At 43.2% G+C, this 17,981-nt stretch overlaps 1 protein-coding gene across 13 annotated transcripts in view; it reads right to left on the bottom strand.

The window, feature by feature from the left end:
• The window catches only part of USP48 (ubiquitin specific peptidase 48), a 107,581-nt gene that overhangs the window by 74,348 nt on the left and 15,252 nt on the right, over window positions 1-17,981 (bottom strand). For 11 of the 13 annotated variants that reach the window (XR_010147764.1, XR_010147765.1, XM_009450256.5 and 8 more), the window contains exons 2-6: window positions 7,282-7,402; window positions 6,168-6,324; window positions 2,645-2,772; window positions 2,176-2,300; window positions 1,165-1,273 (exon numbers count right to left, since the gene is read on the bottom strand). Coding sequence is in view for 11 of the 13 variants with exons in the window: in XM_009450256.5 (XP_009448531.1) it covers window positions 1,165-1,273; window positions 2,176-2,300; window positions 2,645-2,772; window positions 6,168-6,324; window positions 7,282-7,402 (640 nt within the window). In the remaining 2 variants the exon portion in view is untranslated. Of the gene's footprint in view, window positions 1-1,164; window positions 1,274-2,175; window positions 2,301-2,644; window positions 2,773-6,167; window positions 6,325-6,450; window positions 6,586-7,281; window positions 7,403-17,981 lie in introns of all 13 variants that reach the window. The other 2 variants (XM_063784922.1, XM_063784923.1) reach the window with 1 other exon arrangement.

The raw sequence follows: 17,981 nt of genomic DNA, 5'->3' as shown, positions 1-17,981 counted from the left end.
CCCCTTCACCTTCAATCACTTTATTTCAAACTCCACCGACTCCAGCCTACTCCCCAGCACATTGCCCAGCGCCACATTCCCTGCTTTCTTCTTCTCCACAGCCCTTATTATAGTTGACAAACTATATATTCTCACTTTATTTTACTGTCCCTCCCTTGTGCCTACACCAATACTTTGTAGGCTCCATAAAGGCTAATCCCCAACAGCTGAAACACTGCCTGACACAGTAAGCACTCAACAAATATTCACTGGCCAGGCGCGGTGGTTCACGTGTGTAATCCCAGCACTTTGGGAGGCCAAGGCAGGCGGATCACCTGAGGTTGGGAGTTTGAGACCAGCCTGACCGACATGGTAAAACCCTGTTTCTACTAAAAGTACAAAAAAAAAAATTAGCCAGGTTATGGTGGCCCGCGCCTATAATCCCAGCTACTCAGGAGGCTGAGGCAGGAGAATCACTTGAATCCGGGAGGCGGAGGTTGCAATGAGCCAAGATTGTGCCATTGCATTCCAGCCTGGGCAACAAGAGGGAAACTCCATCTCAAAAAAAAAAAAAAAATTCAGCGAAATGAATTCAATGACTACTTCAGGCATGCCCATGGATAAGCTGAGGAAGTAAGAAGGCACAAAAAATATCTGAAGACAGCTAGCTAGCTAGCTAGATAATAAGCTTGTCTATTATGCTATGTATACATTCATGCTTGACAACAAAGGGTTCCTCTTAGCAGTTTTCCACTCAGAACAGAAAGGAATCACTGAATTATCTCCACATGAATCTAAATATACAGAAAGCAGAATGACCATATCAATGTAAAAAAGTTTCGTATTTAGCACATTCTAGTTTTCATTAGACAACAAGGTAAATTACCTTTATGATAACTCAGCATAGAGTTCTTTCAATACCCCACTACCCACAATCACAGAATAATATCTTCTCACACATACATAACTTTACATATAAAATAACTTGAAATAAGCAAAATTATTTTTAAGACACAGGCTGCTTTGGTACTTCATAAAGTGTCTTCTGGATCATTACAGACGCTTCTTATATAGAAAAAGCTGACACAATAAAAGCTCTAGCCACTAAATCAAAACAGAATAGCATTCAGAATAGCATTTAACTGTTAATGGGCAGGAACAATACATACACCAAAATTTGAATACCTTCAAAAATTCCGAGATACAATCCGTTAACTGTTTGTGGCCTTGGATATTTAACTCCAGCTCATAAAATTTTGACAAAAGCTTAGACTCTCTGCCACACTGGTTGCAACTATAATAAAACAGAACGACAAAATTCAGATCAGAGTGTGAAAAGCAACAAAGTTATATTGTATTACATCCTAGAAAGATGGAAAAAAGCATTTATAACTTTCATTTGTTCTCTTTCACAGAAATTATGTACACTAAAAATGAAGTATAATCCCAGCATTTTGGGAGACCAAGGCGAGTGGATCACAAGGTCAGGAATTCGAGACCAGCCTGACCAACATGGTGAAACCCTATCTCTACTAAAAATACAAAAATCAGCCGGATGTGGTGGCGCGTGCCTGTAATCTCAGCTACTCAGGAGGCTGAGGCAGGAGAATCGCTTGAACCTGGGAGGCGGAGGTTGCAGTGAGCCAAGATCACGCCACTGCACTCATCCTAGAGCAAGAGTCCATCTCAAAAAAAAAAAAAAAAAAAAGAAATAAAAACAAAGTGCCTGGTGAAGCTAAACATTCGTTGGGAAACTTTCTTAAAATAAATGTTAAGAGGTAGAAGTGCAGTTTTGTTACATGAATATATCGCACTGTGGTGAGGTCTAGGTTTTAATGTAACCATCACCCAAATGTTGTATATTGTACTCATGCAAAATTTTTTAACAGGCATTTTACATTTACTTTTAGTATTCTAGCCAGTTCCAATCTTACTCTTTAGCTCACACCACACAGCCATAAAGCAAGAGCAGACTGCAAGAGCTCACCCAGACACCGTTCCTAACACCTGGATGGGTGCAACTGCAATTACCAACTCACTTGTTTATATGTTCCCATGGAAATGTATTACTATAAATATTTCAGGTCCCATGATAACCCACTAAAGCTACAACCTGGAACTGCACTGAAAAATAGTTAACACATGAGCAACTGTCTTAGAATAAAAAGTACCATGAAAAAGTTGAAACAGACTTACACAGTTACATAGGCATATTCTCCACAGAACTGCTGTTGAACAATATTGCGCACATCTGGATTCTTTTGTTTAGACAAAGTATCTTCCAATAGAGACATAAAGAGCTTTGAAAATTCTTGAGCATCCTACAAGTTTAGGTTAATGAAAAGAAAAATCATATCTTGCTTTTCAACTTCTACTACAAATAGTAATACATTCAACATTCCAGAAACTACCTATACTTTCAACTTAGCATTTTCAAACAGGGGCTACAGCTATGTTCAATCAGTTTGTGCCCCCATATGAATTTCCATAAATGGAATCAAGTATAATGTGTAAACTATTGGACAGTAAATAAAGGTTTTCATTCAAAATAGAAAAAATTTAATTTTTAAAAAGCATTCTACTTCATCTCCCTTTATAAACATGCTTAGGATGTTTGGGTACCTCTGAATATTAAAAAAAAAAAAAAAAAAATTTCAGTTCTTACCTGCTGTTGTCCAGTGTCCAGGCCCAAGGCTTTAACAAATCCTGATGGATCAATGTATCGCCTATTACTGTTTTGCAACAAGGCAAACAAGTACTGGAGATGCTCACAAATTGTTTGAGGCTCATAATCTATTAAAACAAAAATACAGATTTGGGGCTTTTTAAGGTGCTACTTTTCTTTTCAAAAAATGGTACTTCCTCTTCACATGAGAACATAAACACCCCTACATCCAAACTAGATTAATACTTTATTATCATTTTAAAACTTTAAAAGAAATAGGCTGAGCACATGCCTGTAACCCCAGCACTTTGGGAGGCCAAAGCAGGCAAATCACTTGAGATCAGAAGCTTGAGACAAGCCTGGCCAACATGGAGAAACCCCGTCTCCACTAAAAAAAATACAAATATTAGCCGGGTGTGGTGGTGCACACGTGTAATCCCAGCTACTTGGGAGGCTGAGACACGAGCATCTATTGAGCCCGGGAGGAAGAGGCTGCAGTGAGCTGAGATCGCCAACAAAGTGAGACTGTCTCAAAAACAAAAAACAAGGCTGGGCACGGTGGCTCACACTGGTAATCCCCGCACTTTGGGAGGCAGAGGCGGGCGAATAATCTGAGGTCAGGAGTTCAAGACCAGCCTGGCCAACATGGTAAAACCCTGTCTCTACTAAAAATACAAAAAGTAGCTGGGTGTGGTGGCAAGCACCTGTAATCCCTGCTACTCGGGAGGCTGGGGTTCAAGAATAGCTTGAACCCAGGAGGTGGAGGTTGTGGTGAGCAGAGATCATGCCACTGCACTCCAGCCTGGATGACAGAGCGAGACTCTTTAAAAAAAAAAAAAAAAAAAAAACTTTAAAAGACAGGGCTGGCGCAGTGGCTCAAGGCTGGAAGCAGTGGTTCACGCCTGTAATCCCAGCATTTTGGGAGGCCATGGCTGGCGGATCACAAGGTCGGGAGTTCCAGACCAGCCTGGCCAACATGGCGAAACCCCGTCTCTACTAAAAATACAAAAATTAGCAGGGCATGGTAGTACACGCCTGTAATCCCAGCTACTCGGGAGGCTGAGGCAGGAGAATCACTTGAACCCAACAGGCGGAGGTTGCAGTTAGCCAAGATTGTACCACTGCACTCCAGCCTGGGCAACAGAGTGAGACTCCATCTGGGAGGAAACAAAAAAAAGAAATAGAATTAGCAACCATGTTTTGTGGAAGTCATGAGGCAGCCAGGACTGTCCATATACACTCCCCAAAGGCAAGAGCCTACCTGTATTAAAGCAACAACAGCAATCATGACTACAGTGTCTAGTCATGATTTTTTAAAGTCCAGTTAATGTGGACTTGGGATCTCAAGCACAGCAATTCACACTTAAGTGAAGAATACAAAACCCTAGAATTTTAGAGTTGAAAGTTTTAATGAGCTAGTGCAGGGAATGGAAGCAGAAAGCATGGATATTGAGAGCCCAGAAGACAGAAGTCTTATCTTCTTTAAGTTATTAACTTATTGCTTCTCAGCTCCAAATCCACCCTTCTTTGCCTGCTCAGTGATGAGAGATGGGCTCTGCAAATACTTCTCCTTTGCCAGTTATCAAGAAGGTAAGGCTTCTCAGTGAAGGGCACTGCAGGGTTTGGTTGTGCCTCTCTCACCAGCCTGCTGCAGGTCAGCTTACTCCAGGGCTCCAGGTTCCTGCCCCTAACAGTAGTCAGCAGCTTACCCAGCACCTCTTCTGATAGCTTCACAGTACAGTGCCTCCAGTGAGGCATTTCCTCTCGAATGACCACCCTGTGAATGGCCTCCCGGACACTCTCTCAGGTGACTCTGTAGGGGGTTCCAGGGCCCAGCACCTTCTCATGGACAGTTTCCAGTAGGGATTCCCAGGGAGGCATCTCAGCACCTTTTCAGCCACCCAGTGCATCCCAGCAGTGTCCAAAGAGGTCTGGATCTCAAGCCTGGGCCATGGGAGTGACAGACTATCCGTTGGATGTTCTCTTTCAGCCCCAGGGATACAGGTTGTTCCCTGTATCTGCTGTCCTTGTATTCTTTAAAATCCTCTTTAATCTTTAACTCTTATTAATCAATTCCTCATTTCTCTAATTAATTCTGTTATTAATTCTCAACTTTCCCTTTTCAAATTATTCTGTAGCTTCTGTCTTCTAACTGGACTATATTTATCTCGTTACTACCAACTATGGCTTTCAGCAAGTCAATATATCATCTTCAAAATAAAGATAAAATATTACTCCTTGGCCTGCAAAAGCATTGCAGGCCAGTAAAAGCTATTCAAGGCCAGGTGCTGTGGCTCATGCCTGTAATCCCAGCACTCTGGGAAACCAAGGAAGGTGGATCGATTGAACCCAGGAGTTTGAGACCAGCCTGGGCAACATGGTAAAACGCTGTCTCCAAAAAAAATACAAAAATTAGCAAGAGGTGGTGGTGCATGCCTGTAGTTCCAACTACTCGGGGGGGCTCTGGCAGGAGGATTGCTTGAGCCTGGGAGGTTGAGGCTACAGTGAGCCGTGCTCGCACCAGCCTGGGCGAAAAAGTGAGATCTTGTCTCAAAAAACAAACAAACAATAAAAAAAACCTTTTCTGTTCAAATTATTGTGTAGCTTCTGTCTTCTAATCAGACTCTTAATATTTGTATCCTTACTACCAATTGTGGCTTTCAGCAAGTCAATATATCATCTGTAAAATAAAGATAAAATATTACTCCTTGGGGTGCAAAGGTTTTGCAGGCTGGTAAAAGCTATTCAAGGCCTGGCACCATGGTTCATGCCTGTAATCCAGCACTTTTGGAGACCGAGACAGGAGGACTGCTTAAGGCCAGAAGCTCAAGACCAGCCTGGGCAAAAGAGCAAGACCCTGTCTCTATAAAAAAAATAAGTTTAGGCCAGGCACAGTGGCTCACACCTGTAATCCCAACACTCTGGGAAGCCGAGGCGGGTGGATCACCTGAGGTCAGGAGTTCAAGACCAGCCTGACCAGCATGGAGAAACCCCGTCTCTACTAAAAATACAAAATTAGCCGGGCGTGGTGGTGCACGCCTGTAATCCCAGCTACTCGGGAGGCTGAGGCAGGAGAATCGCTTGAACCTGAGAGGCGGAGGTTGTGGTGAACCGAGATTGTGCCACTGCACTAGAGCCTGGGCAACAAGAGTGAAACTGTCTTAAAATAATAATAATAATAATAATAATAATAAAATAAGTTTAGGCTAGACACAGTGGCTCACACCTGTAGCCACATCACTTGAGGTCAGGAGTTCGAGACTAGCCTGGCCAACATAGTGAAACCCTGTCTCTACTAAAAATACAAAAATTAGCCAGGCGTGGTGGCGGGTGCCTGTAATCCCAGCTTCTCGAGAGGCTGAGGCAGGAGAATCGCTTCAGCCCAGGAGGCAGACGTTGCAGTGAGCCGAGATGGCGCCACTTCACTCTGGCTTGGGAAACAGAGGAAGACTCAAAAAAAAAAAAAAAAAAAGTTTAAAAAAATGTTCAGGAAGAGAGCTCTCCCCCACCCCTTTCCACCCACCTTTTTCTTCTTGGATGCCGTCTCCCAGCATGTAGTCACTACAAGTGCTTGGACATAAGTAGAGTGCCTGCCGAAGCTCCAAGTTGAGAAACCACACTTGAAGAAATGTGTTGACATAACAAGTGGCTCCAAGGTTAGTCAGGCCCACAAATGAGTTCTACAAAAATACAAAATTCATAATTATAAAACCCATTTTCCTTTAAACAACCAATTTCTAAGCATTATTCTTAAATTTTCAGATTAAAAATGTGTAAGACCGTCACAACCAACATGGTATAGCCACCTTAAGTTTCTCTTGGCTGGAGGTGGGGCATAATTTTCATGAAAGCCCCATTTTGGGTTGACCACAGGAGGGAAAAAGACTTCGGACGGCATCACTGCTCATCTCTAGCATATCGTCTTCTCCAGCCACTTAAATCTAAAATTAGAACAGTGGATTCTAGAAAAGATCGGTTTTGAACAAGCGTATATAGGTTTTATGTTTTCTGTATTTCTAAACTGCCAGCATTCAGCAGAATGACAAAGTAAAACTTATGCAGAAAACTTCCTTTATATTCTAGAGATTTTAAAGATTGGGGGTGGTAGAGGGAACTGGCTGCAACTTTTTCCAAAGATAAGGTTGGGAATTCCTGACCTTACAAAGAATTATTATTTTATTAAAATATGTATATATAACAAACTTGGATATTTCGTGAATGCTAAGATTTATGTCTAGAAAATTTAATGTATATTTTTAAAAAGCAAAATTATATATAAAATACAAGCCCTAGAAAGCAAAGTGCTATCATCATGAGTTTGTTCCCTTGAATTACCATCTCCTTTAAAGAGGTGTTAAGATTTCGAAATAAAACATGCAATGTTAAAGCAAACATAGAATCAGCATTCAAACTAAAACTATTATTTAAAGGCTTACTGAATTACGCAGCTGCCTGTTTTAAAGCATATCATTAAGAAGTGTTCCAATTCAAGTGGCTTAGAGTCTTAAGTTCTACTGCTTATCTTAAAGCTGCACAGGTTACCTGAAATCAGTAGTTTTCTGATCACGGCCCAAAACAAAAGCAAAAACAAAAACAAAAAACAGCATATAGCAATCGCTTAAAAAATGATGGTTTACCTTTTTTCTCCTCTCACAGTTGGGATCATCGATGTTATGAAAACTATTTTCATCTATTTCTCCTAACCAAATATGCTCACCAATACCAACCAAGCAATTCGGATTTCCTTTGCAGTTTCGTCTAAGGGGAAAAAAAAAAAAACCTTTAATTTTTAAAAGACCATAGTTTCATGAAAGACAAACAAATTAAAACTACAATGAGATACCACTTCTCATCTATAAATTAGCAAAACTGAGAAAGTATAAGACACTCAGTTTGTGAGGGTGTGGAGAAGCAAGCATGCATATACTGCTGGTAGAAATGCAGTCGCTAACAAAACTACATAGACAACTACCTTTAGACCTAGCAATCTCATTTCTGAGGATTTACTGTTCCTTAGGCTATACCTCCAACAATGCAAAATCTCACTCATAAGGTTATTCATTACAGCACTGTCTGTTAATTGCAAAATATTGGAAGCCACCCAAATGCCCAAAAATAGACAATATGGTACATCTATATGGCAGAGTACTATGCAACTGTAAAACACACACACACACACACACACACACACACAGAGCATGAAAAAGATATCTATGAACAGATATAAAGTAATTTATAAATCCAGGACACATTATTAAGTAAAAAAAGCAAAATGCAAAGGAGTATCTCTAGTATACTGTTATGTGTAAGAAATATATAAGGAAAATATACATGTACATATTTCTGCTCATTTTGGACAAAAAGAAATACAGAAAGGAAAAACAAGAGACTAATGAAATTGGTTACCTACAGAGCATGAGTGGGAATAAGGTTAAAGGAAAATGTACCTTTTCGGCCGGACACAGTGGCTCACACCTGCAATCCCAGCACTTTGGGAGGCTGAGGCAGGTGGATAACAAGGTCAGGAGTTCGAGGCCAGCCTGAAACCCTGTCTCTACTAAAAATACAAAAATTAGCCGGGCGTGGCGGTGCGGGCCTGTAATCCCAGCTACTTGGGAGGTTGTGGCAGAAGAATCCCTTGAACCCAGGACACGGAGGTTGCAGGGAGCCGAGATTACACCACTGCACTCTGGCCTGGGCGACAGAGCAAGACTCTGTCTTGGAAAAAATAAATGAATAAATGAATGAATGAATGAATGAATGAAAAGGAAATGTACCTTTTCATATAATGCACAATTTGGGACCATGTGACTGTTTCTCACACTAATTCACGCATGCACACAAACAAAAATAAATCAACTGGCTAGGCGTGGTGGCTCACGCCTGTAATCCTAGCCCTTTGGGAGGCCAAGGCAGGAGGATCACTTGAGGTTAGGAGTTTTGAGACCAGCCTGGCCAACATGGTGAAACCCTGTCTCTACTAGAAATACAAAAATTAGCCAGGTGTGGTGGTACACGTCTGTAACTCCAGCTACAGGCTGAAGACTAGAGGCTGATGCAGGAGAACTGCTTGAACCCAGGAGGCGGAGGTTGCAGTGAGCCGAGATTGCGCCACTGCACTCCAGCCTGGGCAACAGAGCGAGACTCGGTCTCAAAAAAAAAAAAAAAGGAATTAACAAGGATGACAGGAACCCTAAATTCAAAACAGAGAAAACATATTTCAACTAAATAAAAGATCCAGACTGAAGGGAAGGCAGGAGTGGGGGAGGGAGAGGGAGGGGGTGTGACTGACCAAAGTAACTTAAACAGTTATCAAGCTCATTTAGTAGTACCCTCTGGCTAAAGACAAAAGGAACAAACAGCCAACTCTAACTAGTAGGCTTCTTTTCCATAGAGACATGGGTTAATAATTCTGAAACACAGATCCTGACTTCTAAATATTACCCACTAAAAGAATCCAGTGCTCCTTGGAGAAATAAATGGCTGATTCCAAGGCCAGGGCAGTGAAATTAGAAAACGAACCTACATCTTACTGTGCCCTAAAATGATGTACTGAAAGAGTGATGGAGACATGTTAAAAGAGCACAAGAGTTGGCTGGAAGGGGAGGTCCCACTGGTCAAATTTGGCAACAAAATTTAGCAACAAAATGAGTAATAGGATTATAACCTACTGAATAAAGCAAGAATCCATCATTTCATGGTGAGATGGATGGAAGAAAAATCTCTTCCTTTTAGAAGAAAACCAACTATCAAAGTGGAAGGAATGACAGAATTAAAAATCTCCATTTGGCATACATCAGATTCAGAAAGGAATCAGGCAAGGATCATCACGGATGCTAATGTAGGCAAGTTGGAGAAATAACAATATTTACAATGTCTCAAAGTATCTCAGAAAAAGTTAATTACAAAGGGAAAGATAATAACTTTCAGTGGAGAAACTTGACAGACACCACCTTAACCAAATGCTTAAATTTAACACACCCAGTAATGAATCTAATTGACACCACACACCTTCCGGTATAATGCACAACACAGAATCACTTCTGTGATGTTCTGGCCAAAGATGCATGGCCTTAATTGAATCATGAGGAAACATCAGACCAAACCAACTCAAGGGACTTTATACAAAATAAGTCAGTGTCATGAAATACAAAGAAAGATTCACTAACTGTTCCAGATTAAAGGAAACCGAAGAGGCACAACTGAATGTAACATAAGCTTAGGTTTTCTTTTGCTATAAAGGAACATTACAGGACAAAGTTCTGCAGATTTCTGTAGGATATCCACTAAAGGATTACTGATAACAGTAAAAGACTGGAAATTTATATGGAAGTAACAAAATAAATTACAATATAACCAAACAATAAAAACTACTGCTGTCAAAAAATAAAAAGGTAGGCCGGGCACAGTGGCTCACGCCTGTAATCCCAGCATTTTTGGAGGCCCAGGTGGGCGGATGACAAAGTCAGGAGTTCGAGACCAGCCTGGCCAACATGGTAAAACCCCATCTCTACTAAAAATACAAAAATTCGCCAGGCGTGGTGGCGGGCGCCTGTAATCCCAGCTACCCGGGAGGCTGAGGCAGGAGAAATCACTTGAAACTGGAAGGCGGGAGGGTGCAGTGAGCCAAGATCGTGCCACTGCACTCCAGCCTGGGCAACAAGAACAAAACTCTATCTCAAAAAAAAATAAAAATAAAAATAAATTTAAAAAAAGGTAGGAAAAGCTTTTAATGTTGTGATATATAACTATGTCATTAGTTGAAAAAAGGAAGGTGGGCCAGGCACAGTGGCTCACGCCTGTAATCCCAGCACTTTGGGAGGCTGAGGCAGGCGGATCACCTGAGCTCGGGATTTCGAGACCAGCCTGACCAACATGGAGAAACCCTGTCTCTACTAAAAATACAAAATTAGCCGGGCATGGTGGCGTATGCCTGTTAATCCCAGCTAGCTGGGAGGCTGAGGCAGGAGAATTGCTTGAGCCCGGCGGGGTGAAGGTTGTGGTGAGCCAAGATCACGCCATCGCACTCCAGCCTGGGCAACAAGTGGAAACTTTGTCTCAAAAGAAAAAAAAAAAAAGGAAGGTACAAAACACTGCATATCATGTTGCCATGTTTTTTATTTACAAATGGGGTAAACATACCTGTTTGTTTAGATAGAAGAGTACACTATAAACTGGAAACAACCTTATCGGCGAAGATTATCTCTGTACTTGCCAGCTATAAGTCAGAAGTAAACAACACTCTGAACTTCCTTTTTTTTTTTTTTGAGACTCCCACACTGAAGTGGCATGTTCATGGCTCACTGCAGCCTCTACATCCTGGACTCAAGTAATCCTCCAGCCTCAGCCTCTGGAGTAGCTGGGAGGTGCATGCCACCATACTTGGATAATTTTTTAATTTTTTTTTTTTTGTAAAAACAGGGTCTTGCCATGTTGCCCAGGCTGACTCCATCACTTTTTATACCTTTCAGACTTTGAACAATAAAATGTGTTACGTATTCCAAAAATAAGTAAATAATTGTTTTAATGTTCAGTTTAAACATACTGTCTTCTAAAACATAAAAATGAAGCTGGGTGTGGTGGCACACGCTTATAGTGCCAGCTCTTCAGAAGGCTCAGGCAGAAGATGGCCTAAGCCTAGGAGTTGGAGGCTGCAATGAACTATGATTGCACCTGTGAACAGCCACTACACTACAGCCTGGCCAACAAAGTGAGACCCTGTCTCTATTTTAAAACTTTTGAAAAAATAAAAATGAAAACAAGTTCGACCAATTTAAGAACAGTTTTGTCAGCTTATATCAAAGCTAGGAGGGAAAAAAGCTTATTAATGAAATAAAGTAGAACCCATCCACTGTGGGGAGAAGAAGCTAGGGTTTTGTTTTAGTGCTTATAACTCATCTCTAATGGGAAAGGTCTACTATAAGAGAGTTAAAGAAACAAAACTGGCCGGGTGCAGTGGCTCCTGCCTGTAATCCCAGCACTTTGGGAGACTGAGGAGGGCAGATCACTTGAGGCCAGGAGTTCAAGACCAGCCTGGCCAACATGGCAAAACCCCGTCTCTACTAAAAATACAAAACTGTGCCAAGCGTGGTGGCGTGTGCCTGTAATCCCAGCTACTTGGGAGGCTGAAGTGAGAGAACCGCTTGAACCAGGAGGGCAGGGTTTGCAGTGAGCTGTGATCGCACCACTGCATTCCAGCCAGGCTGGGCAACAGAGCGAGACTCGTCTCAAAAAAAAAAAAAAGAAGAAACAAAACTGATTCTGAGACTGAGAAAAGTAACATAAAATCTTTCCTGGGAACAGTGACAAGGATATACTAGGAAGGTTCTTTTGAAAGAAAATTACAGCTAGTGGCAATGGACTCTCCCAAAGGTCTTTGGCAGATAGGAAAAAATAGTGTCAGTAACCATGGTGAAAACATACCTCTAAAACAAAGTAGGCACTTATTTTGTCAATTCTTTCAACTCTGCTTTTCAAAGGTGTAATATCAAGTCTTGTTTGTTCACTCCCCCCTCTTGGACAAGTGGGTGGTAAAAATTTTTCACACGGGCCAGGCACGGTGGCTCACGCCTGTAATCCCAGCACTTTGGGAGGCAGAGGCGGGTGGATCACGAGGTCAGGGGTTTGAGACCAGCCTGACCAACATGGTGAAACCCCATCTCTACTAAAAATACAAAAATTAGCTGGGCGTGGTGGCAGGCGCCTGTAATCCCGGCTACTCAGGAGGCTGAGGCAGGAGAATTGCTTGAACCCAGGAGGCGGAGGTTGCAGTGAGCCAAGATCGCGCCACTGCACTCCAGCCTGGGCAACAGAGCCAGACTTCATCTCAAAAAAAAAAAAAAAAAATTCACACGACCTGGCTGGGGAAACAGATACTCCCATGTGTCAAACACAGACATCATTCTCAGAAAATAGTTCCACTGGATCTGTTCAGATTTTAGTCTCCAGTTCCTGATAGCAAAATAATTCAGACAATGAACAAAAGGTAGGCTCTCCGTGTCCCCACCCAAAAATCATGCATACTCAACTGGTTCTAAAGCTGGCATCAAAAGGCAAACACAACCTATGGCCTAAATATTACCACAATAAGACTTTCAAAAGCTACTATGAGAAGCTGGGAGCAATCTGTATTATTAGGCCCCACAACACTGGCATTGTTCTTTTTAAATTTTCTTAAATTAATTGCTTGCTAGGTATCACTGAATACGTCTTCAGTCGGCTAGAACACCATCACAGCAGAATGCCAAGTGCAGGTGACCTGTGATAGACTACCACCCCAGGCCAAACCTATGGCTTCCGAGCCTCTATGGCCACACTTCAGGTGGGAACCAAAAAGCCAATGGCGGTGCTTTGCATTAAAAGGGCTTGGGCTTTCTAAACTTCTAAATTGTTGCTAAGCCTTTCATACATAGCCCAATATGGGGGGGCGGGGTTGTGTTTATTCTCTTACTTGGAGAGGTAAAGAATCTACTTAACAAACACAAATAACGGCCGGGCGCAGTGGTTCACGCCTATAATCCCAACACTTTGGGAGGCCAAGGCGGGCAGATCACCTGAGGTCGGGAGTTCGAGACCAGCCTGGACGACATGGAGAAACCTCGTCTCTACTAAAAATACAAAAAATTAGCCAGGCATGGTGGCACATGCCTGTAATTCCAGCTACTCAGGAGGCTGAGGCAGGAGAATCGCTTGAACCCAGGAGGCAGAGGGTGCGGTGAGCCGAGATCATGCCATTGCACTCCAACCCTGGTAACTAGAGAGAAACTCTGTTTCAAGAAAAGGAAGGGAGGAAGGAAGGGAGGGAGGTAGGTAGGGAGGGAGGGAGGGAGGACAGATGGACAGGCAGACACAAATCACAGTTCTAATTATAAGCTGTTACTTCTAAAGCCAGCCTTAGCAGCACAGCAGAATGCCAACCACAGAGGGCTGTAGCCTCTCCCATTCGTCATTCTCCAATGCCCCTAACTCCATTTTATCCCTCCTTAGGAGTAGGCCCCAGGTATCAAGGATCATTTATCATCATGTGTGTGCCAATTTCCTTACCGTAGAAAAACAGTTATGTGTACCTGTGTCTATCAACTATCAAAACAGATCAAGGAGGTTGAGTGTTTCACAAAATATGAGACAGTGTCCGGGAGCAGTGGTTCACACCTGTAGTCCCAGCAATTTGCAAGGCTGAGGCAGGCTTGAGGCCAGGAATTTGACACCAGCCAGGCCAACATGGCGAAAACCCATCTTTACTAAAAATACAAAAAATTAGTCAGGTGTGGTGGCATATGCCTGTAGTCCCAGCTGCTCAGGAAGCTGAGACAAGAGAATTGCTTGAACCCGGGAGGCAGAGGCTGCAGTGAGCTGAGATCACGCCACTGCACTCCAGCCTGGGCATCAGAGAGAGACCTTGTCTCCAAAAAAAAAAAAAAAAAAAAAGCCTGGGCGCAGTGGGAGGCCGAGGCTGGTGGATTATGAGGTCAGGAGTTCAAGACCAACCTGGCCAAGATGGTGAAACCCTGACTCTACTAAAAATACAAAACTTAGCCAGGTATGGTGGCAGGTGCTTGTAATCCCAGCTACTCTGGAGGCTGAGGCAGAGAACTGCTTGAACCTGGGAGGCGGAGGTTGCAGTGAGCCGAGATCGTGATTGTGCCACCGCACACCAGCCTGGGCGACAGAGTGGCACTCCGTCTCAAAAAAAAAAAAAAAAAGACTTGATTACATAGGCATGACTGATTGAATCACTGGCCACTGGAGATCAACAACCTTTAGCTCCTCTCCCCTCCCAGAGGTCAGACTAAAAAGTTCTAAACCTCTCATCAAGTGGTTGGTTCTCCTGGCAACCAGCCCCTGTCTGGAGGCTACCAAGAGCTCCCAGCCACCAGTCATTTCATTAGCATACAAAAAGACACTTAGTCACTTCAGAGATTCCAAAGGTTTTAGGAGCTGTGCCATAAGTAGTACAAAGACTAAGCATATATTTCTTATAAATCAAAATATCATATAACCCTGCAGGAAAAATAACTAAAGAAAACATCTCAAAAATGTTAAATGACACCAATGTTTTTGTTTCAATAATTCTACTTCTGGGCACAGGTCCACCAAACTTGAGTAATAACAGCACAATGGCAATGCCATAGTACGATAAGGAATTCAGATAACCCTAATGGGTACTTTGTTCCAAGACTGCTCTGTATGAGAACACCAACGTGTTAGGCAGAGGATAGGTTCCAAAAGGTTTGGTTATGACGTGCTAAGCAGACATCTGCTGTGATTTTAGGCCAGGGACACACTTTGGCAGCAGTAAACAGGACAGACTGGGCCGGGTGTGGTAGCTCATGCCTGTAATCCCAGCATTTTGGGAGGTCGAGGCAGGCGGATCACTTGAGGTCAGGAGTTCGAGACCAGCCTGGCTAATATGGTGAAACCCCGTTCTCTACTAAAAATTCAAAAATGTGCCAGGCATGGTGGCACGCGCCTGTAGTCCCACCTACTCCAGAGACTGAGGCAGAAGACTTGCTTGAACCCTGGAGGTGGAGGTTGCAGTGAGCCGAGATCACGCCACTGCACTCAAGTCTGGGTGACAGACCGAGACTCTGTCAAAAAAAAAAAAAGGGGGGGGACAGCCCGAAGCTGAACAAGGCATGAGACGTTCCGAAGCTAAACAAGGTGTGAGACATAACTAACAATTTTTCTAGTGGAAGATGAGGTCTTAAAAAGCTAATTTAGGCCAGGTGTGGTGGCTCATACCCGTAATCCTAGCCCTTTGGAAGGCTGAGGTGAGTGGATCACCTGAGACAGGAGAATAGTTTGAAACTAGGAAGCCAAGGTTGCAGTTAGCCGAGATCCCACGGCATTCCAGCCTGGGCAACAAAGTGAGACTCCATCTCCAAAAAAAAAAAAAAAAAAGGCAATTCAGTGGGAATAGGAATGGAGGAAGTTCAAGCATATTGATGGGAAGAAATCAATAGAACTGGGGACTAATAAGATGTGATAGGCAAGAAAGGAAAGGAGAAATCTGGAATGATGCCCAAAATTGTAACAAAAAGATTTTCCAGGCTGGATGTGGTGGCTCACACCCGTAGTACCAGCACTCTGAAAGGCCGAGGCGGGAGGATCACTTGAGGCTAGAAGTTCAAGACCAGCCTGGCCAACGTGGCAAAACCCTACTAAACTTCTACTAAGAATATAAAAATTAGCTGGGTGTGGTGGCGAATGCTTGTAATCCCAGCTACTCCAGAGGCTGTCATGAGAATCACTTGAACCCGGGAGGCGGAGGTTGCAGTGAGCTGAGATCATGGCACTGCACCCTAGCCTAGGTGACACAGCAAAAAAAAAACCAATGTTCCACAAGTCAAAAATTGTGTTCAGGGAGTAGAAAAGTAGTAGGCTAGGTATCAAAGGGTATGAATGACTAAGTTCCTTCTATAATATATTGACTATAGATAGGAGATACACTTTCAGTTCTGTTTTGATAGATCTCCAATGATCTGTCATTTAAGAGTACACACGATGAGTGGAAAATTTATAATCAAAGATTTCACAGTTGCTATGCAGTTCAAAGAGTCATCCTTTGAATGGGAAAGGGGGTAGGGATTTCACTCCAAATGGTCATTTACAGAGGTTCTGCTTCTTCCTCATCACCTCTTAGTTTCTTAGTTTTTATTTATTTATTTATGAGATGGAGTCTCGTTCTGTTGCCCAGGCTGGAGTGCACTGCAACCTCTACCTAACGGGTTCAAGACATTCTCCTGCCCGAGCCTCCTGAGACTCATGCCTGTAACCCAGCACTTTGGGAAGCTGAGTCAAGTGGATAACTTGAGGTCAGGAGTTCCAGATCAGCCTAGCCAACATGGCAAAACCCCGTCTCTACTACAAATACAAAAATTAGCCGGCGTGGTGGCGGGCATCTATAAACCCAGCTACTTGGGAGGCTGAGGCAGGAGAATCGCCTGAACCCAGGAGGTGGAGGTTGCAGTGAGCCAAGATCATGCCATTGTACTCCAGCCTGGGTGACAGAGCAAGACTCTGCCTCAAAAAAACAAAAAACACAAAAAACAACAACAACAAACAAAATCCATGGCCTCCTGGGCACTCAGGGTGTATAATACTCTACTCCCAGGCTCAGGTGATCTTCCCACCTCAGCCTTCCAAATAGCTGGGACCACAGGCATACGCCACCACACCCGGCTTTTTTGTATCATTTGTAGAGATGGGGTTTAGCCTCATTGCGCAAGCTGGGCTAGAATTCCTTGACTCAAGTGATCCACCCACCTCAGCCTCCTAAAGTGCTGGGATTATAGGCATGAGCCACTGTGCCTGGGACCTTTTTTATTTTTATTTTTATTTTTTGAGACGGTGTCTCGCTCTGTTGCCCAGGCTAGAGTGCAGTGGTGCAGTGGCTCAATCTCAGCTCACTGCAACCTCCACCTCCTGGTTTCAAGCGATTCTCCTGCCTCAGCCTCCTGAGTAGCTGGGACTACAGGTGTGCGTCACCATGCCCGGCTAATTTTTGTATTTTTAGTAGAGATGGAGTTTCACTATGTTGGCCAGGCTGGTCTCGATCTCCTGACCTCGTGACCTGCCCACCTTGGCCTCCCAAAGTGCTGGGATTACAGGCATGAGCCACCGCGACTGGCCAGGACTTTTTAGAGAGCTTTTTTTTTTTTTCTAGAGACAGGGACTCACTATGTTGCCCGCTTACAAATAAGTTGTTTTTAAAGAAAAATTTTTTGAAAAATCATTGAAGAAGGAAACTAGTTTACTTAAAACACTAAAGTACAGATTTTCCTGAAAGTGAAAATAAAGGAGAACCATGATAATATAAATTCTAGGTTCTAGTTACTAAAAACTTTACAGTGATTTTCATGTAATGCCTCATGGCATTACTGTATCAAGGTCTCATAAATTAGACATGCAAGAAATAAGCAAATCTAAAAACAAGTCAGGCATTGTGGCTCACGCCTGTAATCCCAGCACTTTGGGAGGCCGAGGCGGGTGGATCACAAGGTCAGGAGATCGACACCATCCTGGCTAACATGGTGAAACCCCGTCTCTACTAAAAATATAAAAAATTACCCGGGCATGGTGGCGGGTACCTGTAGTCCCAGCTACTCAGGAGGCTGAGGCAGGAGAAAGGCTCGTGAAGCTGGGAGGCAGAAGTTGCAGTGAGCTGAGATTGCACCACTGCACTCTAGCCTGGGCAACAGAACAAGACTCCGTCTCAAAAAAAAAAAAAAAAGAGTTTGCAAAATAGAAAAGTCTCAGCAGGTACCTCACTCAACTCCAACATGGAAAAATTCTCCAGCCCTACAGAGACTGAGCAGTGCATCAAGTCCCTGATTGC

Source organism: Pan troglodytes, chromosome 1 (genome assembly GCF_028858775.2).
Source record: "Pan troglodytes isolate AG18354 chromosome 1, NHGRI_mPanTro3-v2.0_pri, whole genome shotgun sequence".
NCBI classification, from domain to species: domain Eukaryota; kingdom Metazoa; phylum Chordata; class Mammalia; order Primates; family Hominidae; genus Pan; species Pan troglodytes.
Note: the sequence above shows the minus strand (reverse complement) of the source record. Positions and strands in the feature narration are given on the sequence as shown.